This window comes from Pelodiscus sinensis, chromosome 32, assembly GCF_052426305.1.
Source record: "Pelodiscus sinensis isolate ZL-2025 chromosome 32, ASM5242630v1, whole genome shotgun sequence".
NCBI classification, from domain to species: Eukaryota; Metazoa; Chordata; order Testudines; family Trionychidae; genus Pelodiscus; species Pelodiscus sinensis.
The window spans coordinates 1,645,411-1,658,510 of record NC_143083.1 but is presented as its reverse complement, the minus strand read 5'-3'; the positions used below and the strand labels follow the sequence as shown (position 1 = coordinate 1,658,510).

At 54.5% G+C, this 13,100-nt stretch overlaps 1 protein-coding gene across 4 annotated transcripts in view; it reads left to right on the top strand.

The window, feature by feature from the left end:
* The first annotated feature begins 1,463 nt into the window (after window positions 1–1,463).
* LOC102454489 (mucosa-associated lymphoid tissue lymphoma translocation protein 1 homolog) overlaps window positions 1,464–13,100 on the top strand; it is a 33,201-nt gene continuing 21,564 nt past the window's right edge. Inside the window, exons 1-3 of one of the 4 annotated variants that reach the window (XM_089774946.1) lie at window positions 1,464–1,874; window positions 9,429–9,642; window positions 12,778–12,944. In XM_089774946.1, the coding sequence (XP_089631072.1) occupies window positions 9,506–9,642; window positions 12,778–12,944 (304 nt within the window). In that variant the 5' untranslated portion in view covers window positions 1,464–1,874; window positions 9,429–9,505. Of the gene's footprint in view, window positions 1,875–3,662; window positions 5,243–9,428; window positions 9,643–9,878; window positions 12,955–13,100 lie in introns of those variants that run through there. The other 3 variants (XM_075903316.2, XM_089774945.1, XM_089774947.1) reach the window with 3 other exon arrangements.

The window sequence follows — 13,100 nt, the reverse complement described above, 5'->3', positions numbered from 1 at the left end:
AATTGTGTATCTAAACATACGTTTACTCAGATTCTTAATTTTTTTTCCGTTTTCTATCATTAGAAAACAACGAGTGGTTCATTTCTTATTGGTAGATGATTCATTTTGTTCTCCTTGTTGCAAGCTGCATTTGGGTGGAAATTGGGATTTGATTGAAAACGCACAAACCGAACAGTCCAATCTGTGTATTAAATCCGTCCGCTGCCGATACGTTGGCTGCAAACATCAGGCGTCTGATTTTCTGTGACGTGTCAAGCGTGACGTCTGCTGCGCCGAACTGTCTGTGATTTGACCTCAATGATTTTAGGTTGGGGGAAGTTCCGGCCTTTCACCCAGATTGTCCGGGACTTCACATCTAAGAGGGTTTCTTTTCAAACAGGAAAATGCCCTTGATTGAAATGTAAAAGAATTGGACGTTGTGTGATCTGAGCCCCTCCGCCCCAGGCAGTGTATCGAGGATGCTCCCAATCTGCAGGCTGCCCCTGGCTGGGGCTTGCTTGACACAAAGATGCCCCGTGGGTTAGAAATGGGGAGGAAGGAGGATGAGCCCCCTGGCTCTCCAGCCTGGTGACGCGTGTGCCCCTCCCCCTGGGCTTTACAAAGCACCTTCCGCCTCCACGAGCTCTCACTTCCTCTTTGGCCCCCCAGCCCTCAGGCTGTGCGGTCTGGTGAGGCTGCTCCGCTCACCTGACCCGGGGAGGGGAGAGAAGTGGATTCACCCAGCCCGCCTCCACCCTGTTCCAAAAGGGAGCGGTGTCTGGGGGTCGGCAGCCAGGGTGCCCATGTTCCATGGGAGGCTCCGCTGCATGATGCTAGGCAAGACCCGTTCCTGCTTCTCCCCAGTGCCGGACCCTACATCTCCCTCCTGGAGCAGAGCCCACTTGGTGGTGCCAACCTGGGCCTCCCCCACTGCTCTGTCAATGCTCTGAGCCCAGCACTCCCAGCCCAGGCCCCCCCAGCTGCGCACAGGAAGTCATATCTCAACATCTCCCCATCAGCTCTTTGTGTGTTTACACTAGAAACCGGTGGGGTAGTGCCCTGGCGTCTGGGGCAAGCTGCAGGGCAGGGAGGGAGGCCCAGGGATCATGGATCATGCAGGATTCTCAGGGAGTCAAGGGCCAAGAGCTGGTGGTGGTGAAGGGGGAACTGTCCTTTGCTGAAGCCCAGGTTCCCATTCAGGCTGGGAGTCACCAAAAGCTCGTGGGGCCAAATCCTCACGGGCATTTTGGTACCTAAGTCCCCTCCGGGCCTCAGCATCTCCAGCCTGTGCTGGTGAGTTGTGCTGGAAGAGCCTCGGGAGGAGCTAAGGTTGGAACGGGGCTGAGCTGGGCTCCCGGTGCATGGCGGGGAATTTTGTGGAATTCACCAACCCCCCCCCCCCCCCGAGGCATTGCCCTGCCATGGATTCCCAGAGCGACTGCACTGCCCGCCGACCTACGAGTGTGCACACGTGCGATGGAGCTGCTGGGGGCTCCAGGTGGCAGGTTAGAGGTTCCTGAAGTGGCCGGTTCCACTTGCTGGCCAGCATCTTGGTCCCAGGGCTCGCTGCATGCACCATGCTGAGCAGTGGCCACGCCGGTCGCCCCGCCGTGGGGGCAGCTCCTTGGGAGCAGAGGGGGTTACGCTGGGTGTGAACTGGGTCCCACCGCTGCTGCAGCTACAGCTCAGGAAGCTGCTCACTAAAGCAGAAGTGCCGTGGGGGGGGGGACTTTTGTTTTTAGCACTTGCTTCCTGTGCGTGGGCTTTGGAGTGCGTTGCTGCACGGCTGGGACGCGGGCAGGCTCCCTGACGGGCATGCTCAGAACTGCCTGCCCTGGCTCTGAGCAGTGTTGACAAGAGCAGGAGGGCTTCCCCACCGCCCCGTCTGCCTTAAGGTGAGTCCCTTCTGCCAGTGGTGAGTTCGCTGGCTGACCCCATGCTGCTCTCCCCGGCCTCTCAGTCCCCTCCCTGCTTGCCCTCTTCCCATATGCTGCTTGGCCCCAGCAATCTCCCCATGGCCCCCACCCCACCCCAAGCCTGCAAAGTCTTAATGCCACCCTGCCGGGCATCCAACACCCAGGCCTGTTGCGACTGGGCCCTAGGCTGGTAAATCCAACAGGGAGGGGGACAGCCTCCGTTGCAATGCCAGTAGGCTGGGCGCAGGAGAAGGATGCGCTTGTGGTTAAGGCAACCGGGGGGGGGGGGAAGGGGGATGCGGCAGGACTCCTGGGTTCTATTCCCAGCCCTGCTGGAGAATTCCTGGGTGACTGGGACAAGTTGCTCCTAAGCTCTGGTGAAGTGTCTGAATTGTGGGCCCCACGCTCCTGCTGCCAAGGGTCTCGGGCTCAGCTGCCCCCACCAGCATCAATGCAGGGCAGCTCCCCCCGGGTTGCTATGATACTGCTGGAATGTAGGAAAGCAAGAGGCACTCTAGGGCCAGAGGGTAAGCCAGGCACACTGCGCCCCCAGCAGGAGTCGGAACCCCCCCGTTCAGTCTTCACATCTTCAGCCTTAATGAGAGACTCAGCGGCTGATGCCAAGGCAGTGCAGCCTAACAGTCAGAGCATGGGGCTCGGTGCCTATTTGACATACCAGAGCATGACCCAGACTAATGAGCAGCTCAGTCACCTTGGCTGCCTCACAATGCCTTGCTGAGATGGATTCCACCTGGGCTGCTCACAAACCGCTTCCAGCCTGCAAGCCACACCCTGCGCGTCTATGCAGCTACAGCCTGCCAGCCGCACTTGGGTTACATGCTGGCTCTCCCCAGCCTGGATTATTAGAGCTACAGAGTGACTCTAAGACCCCCAGCTTCAGCATGTCCCTCAGCAGTGTAGGCCCTCTCCTGGACAATGCAAGTTGCAGTGTGTCTGTCCTTTCTTTAACAGAAATAATATGCACACAACTTGCCACCCAAATGAAGTTTGCCAGACACTTACATTTAAACACACTGGCTACGTCTACACTGGCATGGTTTTCCGAAAATGCTTTTAATGGAGAAGTTTTCCGTTAAAAGCATTTTCGGAAAAATCGCGTCTAGATTGGCAGGACGCTTTTCCGCAAAAGCACTTTTTGCGGAAAAGCGTCTGTGGCCAATCTAGACGCAGTTTTCTGCAAAAAAGCCCCGATCGCCATTTCGCGATCGGGGCTTTTTTATGGAAAACAGTCTTGTGCTGTTTACGCTGGCTCTCTTGCGCAAATAATTTGCGCAAGAGGGCTTTTGCCCGAACAGGAGCAGCACGGTATTTCCGCAAGAACACTGACAATCTTACATGAGATCGTCAGTGTTCTTGCGGAAATTCAAATAGCCAGTGTAGACAGCTGGCAAGTTTTTCCACAAAATCAAATGATTTTGCAGAAAAACTTGCCAGTCTAGACACAGCCACTGAGTTAGTTAAAAGAGTAAAACAAGTTTAATTACCAAAAGAGGGATTTTAAGTGAGTGCAAGTCACGAGGAATAAAAATCAGAAATGGTTACAAGGAAAGTAAAGGCAGGACCTTTTCTAATACTGTACTTAACAAACTCTATCAGATTCAAGCAAAGTTTCTTACCATATATTTTCAGCAGTCTTGCAGCCAAACCCTGTAGGTCAGAATCCCTTCTCTCAGAATCCAACGAAGGCTTCCTTTTTTGCTTTGGGTGCTGTAAATGTGATGGGCAAGGGAAGAGTGTGTGTGTGTGGGGGGGGGGGGGCTGAGGGGTTCTTTTTTTATAGTTTGTTTCACTCTTGAAAACCATTTTCAGGGGACATCAGGACACAAAGAGTCTGCATGGAAGGATGTTCCCTGCTGCTTTTTCTTCTACTATTTGAGTTTCCTTTGCTTCCTTTCCTGCTTGATGATTCTGTTTACTGCTTAAATACAAATGAAGCAGAGTGCACATGCCTTTGTTTAGGACAGATCTATTTGCGACCCTCCCTTCGAAACGTGTTAATAGCACCACACCTGGAATTGTGTCATTTCACTTAGGGTGTGACTACACAGCAGCATTATTTCAGAATAACAATGTGAGACTCTACACAGCAATTCCGTTATTTCAAAATACACTTGCAATAATGGACGGCTTATTCCGACTTCAGTAAACGGCATTCCATGAAGAATAATGTCTATTCCAAAATAGCTCTAGTGTGGACGCTCCACGGCTGCTATTTTGAAACAGCTGCTCCCCAGGGCCGTTCAAAGTAATTACTCCCTAGTGCTTCCTGGGGTTCTAAATTGAGGTAGGGCGTCCATATTAGGAGCGCCTGCCTTGGACTCATTTCAAGGCTTCCCTGTAGTGTAGACGTGCTAGTTTGAAATAAGCTATTTCAGAGTATTTCTTCTGGAATAGCTGATTCCAAAATAAGTGTGCATTGTAGACGTAGCCTTACAGGGGGCCACACATATTTTATTAGGATGATATTGGTCAGATACCTCACCAGGAATGCTTTGTACACTGATTATTAGAATAGTGTGTTGTGTGTGAGCACGGGCGTATGTTGTTCTGTCAGTCGAATTCTAGTCTTGCTGTCAGCATTGAGGCCACTGGCTGTGTGTCTGTGCCAGGCCCTTTCTCCCCCCGGGCCTGGGAGGATAGTAGGACACTAACCCCCTTGCCCTAAATCCCCCTGAAAATCATCTGCCAGGTCACAGGGGCAGGATCACACTGTCTAGGGTCCTTGCCTAAAGCAAATCAAACTCCAGCTCAAGTCTCCACCCAGGTCTGGGCTCTGGGGAATCAAAATAACCTCTCCTGGCTCTCCTTACCGGGGGCTCTCCCCCTCCTTAGCACTCTTGGAACAGGAGCTTTTCCTTTGGGGAAATCAGTCCAAAGAGCCACGACAGCCCCAGGTATAGACCCTGAGCCACCTAAGTCAGTGCCCCAGGTGTCCGGCTGGCCCCAGGCGGAAGCTGCCTGATCAGAGATCAAGGACAGCATGGACTTGTCTTCCCAGCGATGCTAACTTGAGTTCCCTGCAGCGTCGCCCGTCACTGGCCTCCCCCGCAGACACAAACCCCTTCACTCAAGGGCTGACCCCCGGGAGCTCCAGTTAGCAGCTGTGAGCAGTGTGGACGCAGGCTGGCCCCACCTAAACTAACATGAGAAAGTTAAGGGGCTGAGTCTGTTTAATCATTTAAATGCCTGTTTTCCTTTCTTACTGGTTAAACTAAACCAGTCTCCCTAGGTGCAGCACTAGCAAAATAACTGGGGCGTAATTCTGGAATTAACGGGGAGTTTCCATTAGCAGCTGGTGGTCCACGGAAAGGTTTGCAGTGAGCCAGGTGGGCCATGGGCCAAAAGTTTGAGAACCGCTGTGTTAGGGGGATGGGAGAGTGCTGGGTTGTGGGGCATGGGGCTGGTGGCGGCTCCCCCCACCTGCAAGGAGCCACCCGGTCCCCACCCCACTCACCCAGGCTGGTCTCGCCGAGCAGGTAGAGCAGCAGCAGGCAAAGGTAGCTGTGGGAGCGGGGGGCCATGGCAGCCGCGCTGCCCACCATGATCCCGGAAGGTAATTGCTATAAAACCTTTATTCCTGTTCACATTTTTAGCATCTTATAACAAAATCATTTCACCACTCACTGTTTCCAGTCACATTTTTCGTTAACTTCTCTTGTGCGCACTCAGTGCATGGCTATTTTGAACTCTTTTATATTTAAAATAATTGTGGTCCACATTTACAAAAAAGACACACACACTCCAGACATTCATGCGTACAGGCCTGCAAAGCCACCGTAATAGAAGTAGACCCAAAATGAAGAGAACTAAAAAGGGCACCATGGCTGAATCAAATAAAAGAAGCGGTGAGAGATACAAAGGCATTGTTTTAAAAGTGGAAGTTAAATCCTAATGTGGAGAATAGAAAGGAACATAAACTCCAATGAATGAAGTGTAAACATACAATTAGGAAGGTCAAAAAGAATTTGAAAAACAGCTAGCAAAAACTTCAAAAAGTAATAGTAAATTGTTTTAAGTACATCAGGAAGCAGGAAGCCTGCTAACCAACCAGAGGGATTGCAGGATGATCGAGATGCCAAATGAGCACTCAGAGATGATAAGGCCATTGGAGAGAAAGTAAATGAATTCTTGGCATTGATCTTCATAGCTGACAATATGAGGGAAACTCCCCAATGTGAGCCATTCTTTTTAAGGTGACAAATATGAGGAACTGTCACAGATTGAGGTGATTTTGAATCAAATTGATAAACTAAACAGTAGTAAGTCACTGGGACCAGATAGAATTCACCCAAGAACTCAAATGTGAAACTGTAAAACCACTAACTGGTTTGTAACCTGTTCTTTAAGGGTATGTCTACAGTTGCAGCCTATTTCGGAATAGGGCTGCAAATGTAGGCATTCGGAATTGCAAATCAAGCCCGGGATTTAAATATCCCGGGCTTGATTTGCATCTTCCCGGTCGGGCGCCATTTTTAAAATTTACAAGCCCGGAATAACTGCCCACGTCTACACTCATTGCAGGAGGAATAACAGGTAGTTTGAAATAGGGCTTTATTTTGAACGCCCATTTCACTGCCGTGTGTAGACTTGGGCAGTTATTCCGGGCTTGTAAATTTCAAAAATGGCGCCCGGACAGGAAGATGCAAATCAAGCCCGGGATATTTAAATCCCGGGCTTGATTTGCAATTCCGAATGCCTACATTTGCAGCCCTATTCCGAAATAGGCTGCAAGTGTAGACATACCCCAAATCAGTTTCTGTACCAAACGACTGGAAGATAGCTAATATGATACCATTAGTCTAGAGATGATCCTGGCAATTACAGGTTGGGAAGTCTAACTTCAGTGCTGGACAAACTGGTAGAAACTATAGTAATGAACAGAATTGTCAGACATAGATGAACATAATTTGTTGGAGAAGAGTCAACATGGTTTCTGTAAAGGGAAATCCTGCCTCAGCAATCTACTACAATTCTTTGAAGGGGTCAACAAACACACAGACAAGGGAGACCCAGTGGATATAGGGTCCTTAGATTTCCAGAAAGTCTTTGACAAGGTCCTTCACCAAAGGCTCCTAAGTAAAGTAAGTTGTCATGGGATAAGAGGGAAGGTCCTTTCGTGAATTGATAACTGGTTAAAAGAAAGGAAACAAAGGGTAGGAATAATGAAATTTAAAAAACGGGTGCTCCTGTAGCATCGAACAGACTAGCAAAGACTATAGATGGTATCATGAGCTTTCGTGGGCACAACCCACTTCTACTGAGGAGCGGCGCAAGAGGTAGGAATAATGGTCAGTTTTCAGAATGGAGAGAAGTAACTAGTGGTGTCCCCCATGGCTCCGTACTAGGACCAGTCCTATTTAACATATTCATAAATAATGTAGAGACAAAATCTGCAGACCTGAGGCCTGGGAGCAGCGCCTGGAGACAGCCCCTGCGGGGCCACAAGGACGTGCTGCCCAGAGTGAGCAGCCAGGAGCTGCTTTAGCCCTGCTGCGCTGCCGGTGCTAGCAGCAGGGGTCTCCAGGGCATTTTAAATCACGCAGGGGCAGCAGGCGGGGCCAGAGGAAGCTTGGGGGAGCCTGTGTAGACCCCCAGCCCTCCTGGAGCTGCTTTCCAGAAGAAGGTGTCCTACTAAAGAGCAGCGCCCCCACCCTCACCCCCTTGCACACCCCACTGCCTTCCAGAGCCTACACCTTCACCCCCAGGCTCTTCTGCCCCCAAACTCCTGCATCCCCCCGGCCCCAGACTGACCCCTCCCTCCTGTACTCAGCTCCCAGAGCCTGCACCCCCTCCTGTACCCCAATCCCCTGCCCTAGCCCAGTCTGCACCTAGACCCCCTTCTGCACCCAAACTCTCTCCCAGAGCCTGCACCCCCTCCTGTACCCCAATCCCCTGCCCCAGCCCAGTCTGCACCTAGACCCCCTTCTGCACCCAAACTCTCTCCCAGAGCCTGCACCCCCTCCTGTACCCCAACCCCCTGCCCCAGCCCAGTCTGCACCTAGACCCCCTTCTGCACCCAAACTCTCTCCCAGAGCCTGCATACACTCCTGCACCCTAATACCCTATCCCAGCTCAGAGCCTGCACCTAGCACAGAAACTCCCCCCAAAGCCTGCACTCCTCCCCCACCCAAAGCCTTAGGAAGGTGGGGAGGGGAGTTGGGTGAGGTGGGGTGTGGGCTCTGGGAATTCTGGGCACCACCAACATTTCTGCAAATCTGCCATCTCTCACTGGGCAACAAAATGGCAGATGAAAATGTTCTTAAATGCAAAATAATGCACATTGGAAAACACAACCCCACTCTCCATATAGAATGAAGGGGAATACACTAGCTGTTACCACTCGAGAGAGATCTGGGAGTCACTGTGGATAGTTCTCTGAAAAAGTGCACTCCCTGTGAAGCAGCAGTGAAAAAAGCAAACAGAATTTTGGGATAGCGAATAAAACAGAGAATATCTTACTGCCTCTATATAAATTGGGGGGACAAAGGATCCAGGATGGGGATGAGGGATTGGGCTGGGGAAGATGGATTTTGCAGGGGGGGGGGGAACAAGGGATTGGGGGGAGGTGAAGTATCCGGGAGGGGGAACAAGAGATCAGAGGTCAAGGGGAGGAAGGATCCGGGGTGATGACAAGGAATCGGGGCAGGGGAGATGAAGGATCAAGGGTCGGGGGAGGATGAAGGATCCAGGCACGGACAAGGGATTAGGAGTGGGGAAGATGAAAGATCTGGGGTGGAGACGAGGGATCGGAAGTGGGGGAGATGAAGGATTGAGGGTGGTGATGAGGTATCGGGGGTTGGAACGAGGGATCGGGGGGGACAAAGGATCTGGGGGGGATGAGGGGTCGGGGGCAGGAGTGATAAAGGATCTGGGGACAAGGATCGGGGAGGGAAGGATCCGGGATGGGGCCGACGGATTGGAGGATCGAGGGGGAAGAAGGATCTGGGGTGGGGAGGGATCGGGGGGGATGAAGGATCTGGGGTGGGGCTGGGGGATCGGCAGCGGGGGAGATGAAGGATCAGGGGTGGGGAGGGATCGGGGGGGAAGAAGGATCTGGGGTGGGGAGGGATCAGGGGGGGATGAAGGATCTGGGGTGGGGCTGGGGGATCGGCAGTGGGGGGGATGAAGGATCTGGGGTGGGGCCGGGGGATCGGCAGTGGGGGGGATGAAGGATCTGGGGTGGGGCCGGGGGATCGGCAGTGGGGGGGATGAAGGATCTGGGTGCAAAGGATCGGCAGTGGGGGATGAACAATGGGGGGGTTGAGCCCCAGCACATGGCGTTGAGGGTTCAGCTGCCTAACTCCCACTGCCAGCCTGTTGGTAGGACCCCGGTGACAGGCTCCTGACTCTGCCCTGCTGCTGGCCCCGGGCTATGGGACGGGCAGCTGCAGGCAGCGCTCTCGTGGTGGCCCTGTGGGGAGCAGGCTGGTGGCAGCCTGGGGAGCGTCCTGGCTCTCAGCTCAGACAGGCGCTGGCTGTGCTGCCCGGTCAGTGGCTCTGCTTTCTGCCTAGGCGGTTGCTGGTTCGGGATCGGCCGGGAACAGGCATCTCCTGGGCCTTGAGGCAGAAGGAAGAGGCCAGAGCGGCCAATGGCTGAGGGGAGCCTGCCCATCGGCACCCTGGGAGAAGCTGCCTTGGCCAGGCTCAGTGAGCTCCTGGACAACTGCAGTCGGGGCTGGAGGAAACTGGCTGAAATCGCCGGCGCCGAGAAACGCTTCAAATGCAGGTGGAGGAAGCAGGGGGCACAACAGGGCTGGGGCACCGATGTGGGCGGCGCGGCCACAGGCAGCCCAGCAGCGCCACAGCCTTGCCAGTTCACCTGCCCCAGTTACGTGCAGATATGGCTGGGAAGGGTGTGTGAGTGTGAGTGTGTGTGTGTGTGAGAGTGTGTGTGTGTGTGAGAGTGTGTGTGTGTGTGTGTGTGAGTGTGAGTGTGTGTGTGAGTGTGTGTGTGAGTGTGTGTGAGTGTGTGTGAGTGTGAGTGTGTGAGTGTGTGTGTGTGTGTGTGTGTGTGTTTGCACATCCGCGGGGGTGATGGAGATGCTGTTTCTGGTATGATTGTGCATTTGCGAGGGGGCAGAGGTGTCATCATTGCAGTGTACGCTGTGGTGTGCAGTGTGTGGATAAAGTGTGTGTTATTCCTGAGAAGGGGGATAGGCTGTGGTGTGTGTCCATGTGTGTGAGAGCTGTCTCTGTGTAGGCCCTGAGTGTGTGCATGTGTACAGATGTCCAAGGACAGGGGCTGTGTGTGTATGTGCAGTCCCAGTGTAAGCTTTGTGTGTGTGTAGGCCGTGGCATCCCAGTGGAAGCTATGGGGCGTGTCTTGTCCCAGTGGAGGCTGAGAGAGATGTAGAACTCTAGAAATATCAGACCAGAAGGGACCCGAAGAGACCAACAAGTCCATCCCACAGCACTGAGACACCCTACACCCCACAGGCTCTGTGCTGTCCCAGTACAAGCTCTGGGGTGTCTGCAGGGTGTGTGCTGTCCCAGTGCAGTCTGTGGGGTGTCAGAACGATGTGTGTTATCCAATTGTAGTCTGTGGGGTATCTGTCGGGTGTCTGTTGTCCCAGTGCAGTCTGTGGGGTATCTGTCGGGTGTCTGTTGTTCCAGTGCAGTCTGTGGGGTGTCGGTAGGGGGTGTGATGTCCCAGTGCAGTCTGTGGGGTGTCGGTAGGGTGTATGTTGTCCCAGTGCAGTGTTTAGGGTGTCGGTAGGGTGTATGTTGTCCCAGTGCAGTCTGTGGGGTGTCGATAGGGGGTGTGATGTCCCAGTGCAGTCTGTTGGGTGTTGGTAGGGTGTATGTTGTCCCAGTGCAGTGTTTGGGGTGTCGGTAGGGTGTATGTTGTCCCAGTGCAGTCTGTGGGGTGTCGGTAGGGTGTATGTTGTCCCAGTGCAGTGTTTGGGGTGTCGGTAGGGTGTATGTTGTCCCAGTGCAGTCTGTGGGGTGTCGGTAGGGTGTATGTTGTCCCAGTGCAGTCTGTTGGGTGTCGGTAGGGTGTATGTTGTCCCAGTGCAGTCTGTTGGGTGTCGGTAGGGTGTATGTTGTCCCAGTGCAGTGTTTGGGGTGTCGGTAGGGTGTATGTTGTCCCAGTGCAGTCTGTGGGGTGTCGGTAGGGTGTATGTTGTCCCAGTGCAGTCTGTGGGGTGTCGGTAGGGTGTATGTTGTCCCAGTGCAGTCTGTTGGGTGTCGGTAGGGTGTATGTTGTCCCAGTGCAGTCTGTTGGTTGTCGGTAGGGTGTATGTTGTCCCAGTGCAGTCTGTGGGGTGTCGGTAGGGTGTATGTTGTCCCAGTGCAGTCTGTGGGGTGTTGGTAGGGTGTATGTTGTCCCAGTGCAGTCTGTTGGGTGTTGGTAGGGTGTATGTTGTCCCAGTGCAGTGTTTGGGGTGTCGGTAGGGTGTATGTTGTCCCAGTGCAGTCTGTGGGGTGTCTATAGGGTGTATGTTGTCCCAGTGCAGTGTTTGGGGTGTCGGTAGGGTGTATGTTGTCCCAGTGCAGTCTGTGGGGTGTTGGTAGGGTGTATGTTGTCCCAGTGCAGTCTGTGGGGTGTCGATAGGGTGTATGTTGTCCCAGTGCAGTGTTTGGGGTGTCGGTAGGGTGTATGTTGTCCCAGTGCAGTCTGTGGGGTGTTGGTAGGGTGTATGTTGTCCCAGTGCAGTCTGTGGGGTGTCGGTAGGGTGTATGTTGTCCCAGTGCAGTCTGTGGGGTGTCGGTAAGATGTCTGTTGTCCCGGTGCAGTCTGTGGGGTGTCGGTAGGGTGTATGTTGTCCCAGTGCAGTCTGTGGGGTGTTGGTAGGGTGTATGTTGTCCCAGTGCAGTCTGTGGGGTGTCGATAGGGTGTATGTTGTCCCAGTGCAGTCTGTGGGGTGTCGGTAAGATGTCTGTTGTCCCGGTGCAGCCTGTGGGTTGTCTGTAGGGGGTGTGCTGTCCCAGTATAGACTCTTGTGGGTGTTGCAGATCTGCATGTGGGTTGATTGCACATCCTGGAAGCGCTTTGAGGTGAGGATCTCTGTGGTGCTTGCCTCCTTTCCCCTGAGCTATGGGGCACCCCCGCAGACACCACTGGATACTCGGGGGCGCCTGACGCCGCAATGCCTGATGGGAGCTGTAGTCTCTATGAGCTGCATTCTCACATTCAGGATTCATCCTTCTTCTTCGGGTGTGTTGGCCACGTGAGCCCGGCACTGGGCAGTCGCTTTGCTGCTCCCAGGCAGGCTCTTGTAGGGCAGAGCTTGGCCCCATCTTAGACCCGTAGAAAAGCCTGAGCCCACTTTCTGTCTGCGGTTCCCACTCTGTCCTGTGGCTGCAGCCGGGTTCCGCGGGGAACGCGGGGGCTCGAGGCTCACCGAGGGCCTGCCAAACAAGTGACAGACACTGTCAGCCCAGCAAGCCCCACTCTGCAGGTCTGGCTTCAATGCCCTGCTGGCCAGCCCACGGCTCGGCTGAGCGGCAGGTGCTGTGGCAGGGTCTCAGCACTCGCCCACCCCAGCCAGATCCAAACGCCGGCGCTCAGAGATGCTCCTTCCAGTCCCGTCTCTGCCCCTCACCCCACGAAAGGCCCCAGCCGTGCCCCGGCCCCTGGCTGTACAGAACGGCCGGGGCCACAGGATCTGCTGGGGCCAGGGGATGTGAGTCAGGGCAGTGGGGCTCCCGGGGAACCTCACCCTGGCAGTAGCACGTCTGCCCAAGGTGGGTTAGGATCGTTCTCCCTGCTGCACAGCCCGTCCCCCAGGGCAGCGCCCCGTCCCACCCCCGCCCTCCTGGCTGAACCACGCGGCCTCCCGCTCCCCAGCTGGCTCTGCCTGCCCAACGCCAGGCTGGAAAGGGTTAACCTTGCTCTTGTGTTTGCGGCGGCCCCCAGCGAGGAGGAGCTGGAGATGTGTTCCCTGAAGGTTCTGGAGCCCTGCGGGAGCCCCAGCCAGAGCCTCCTGCAGCTGCTGGCCGAGCGGGACTGCAGCCTCAAGTACCTGCTCTGCTGCCTGGCTAAGCTGGGACACACCGAGGCCTTCCAGTTCCTCTCCAGCATCGGTACGGGCTGGTGGGTGCAGCACGTCAGGACGCTGGGGCTCTAGGACGGGAACTGGGGCTGGTGGCTGGGCCTGGTGTCAGGACGCTGGGGCTCTAGGACGGGAACTGGGGCTGGTGGGTGCAGCACGTCAGGACGCTGGGGCTCTAGGACGGGAA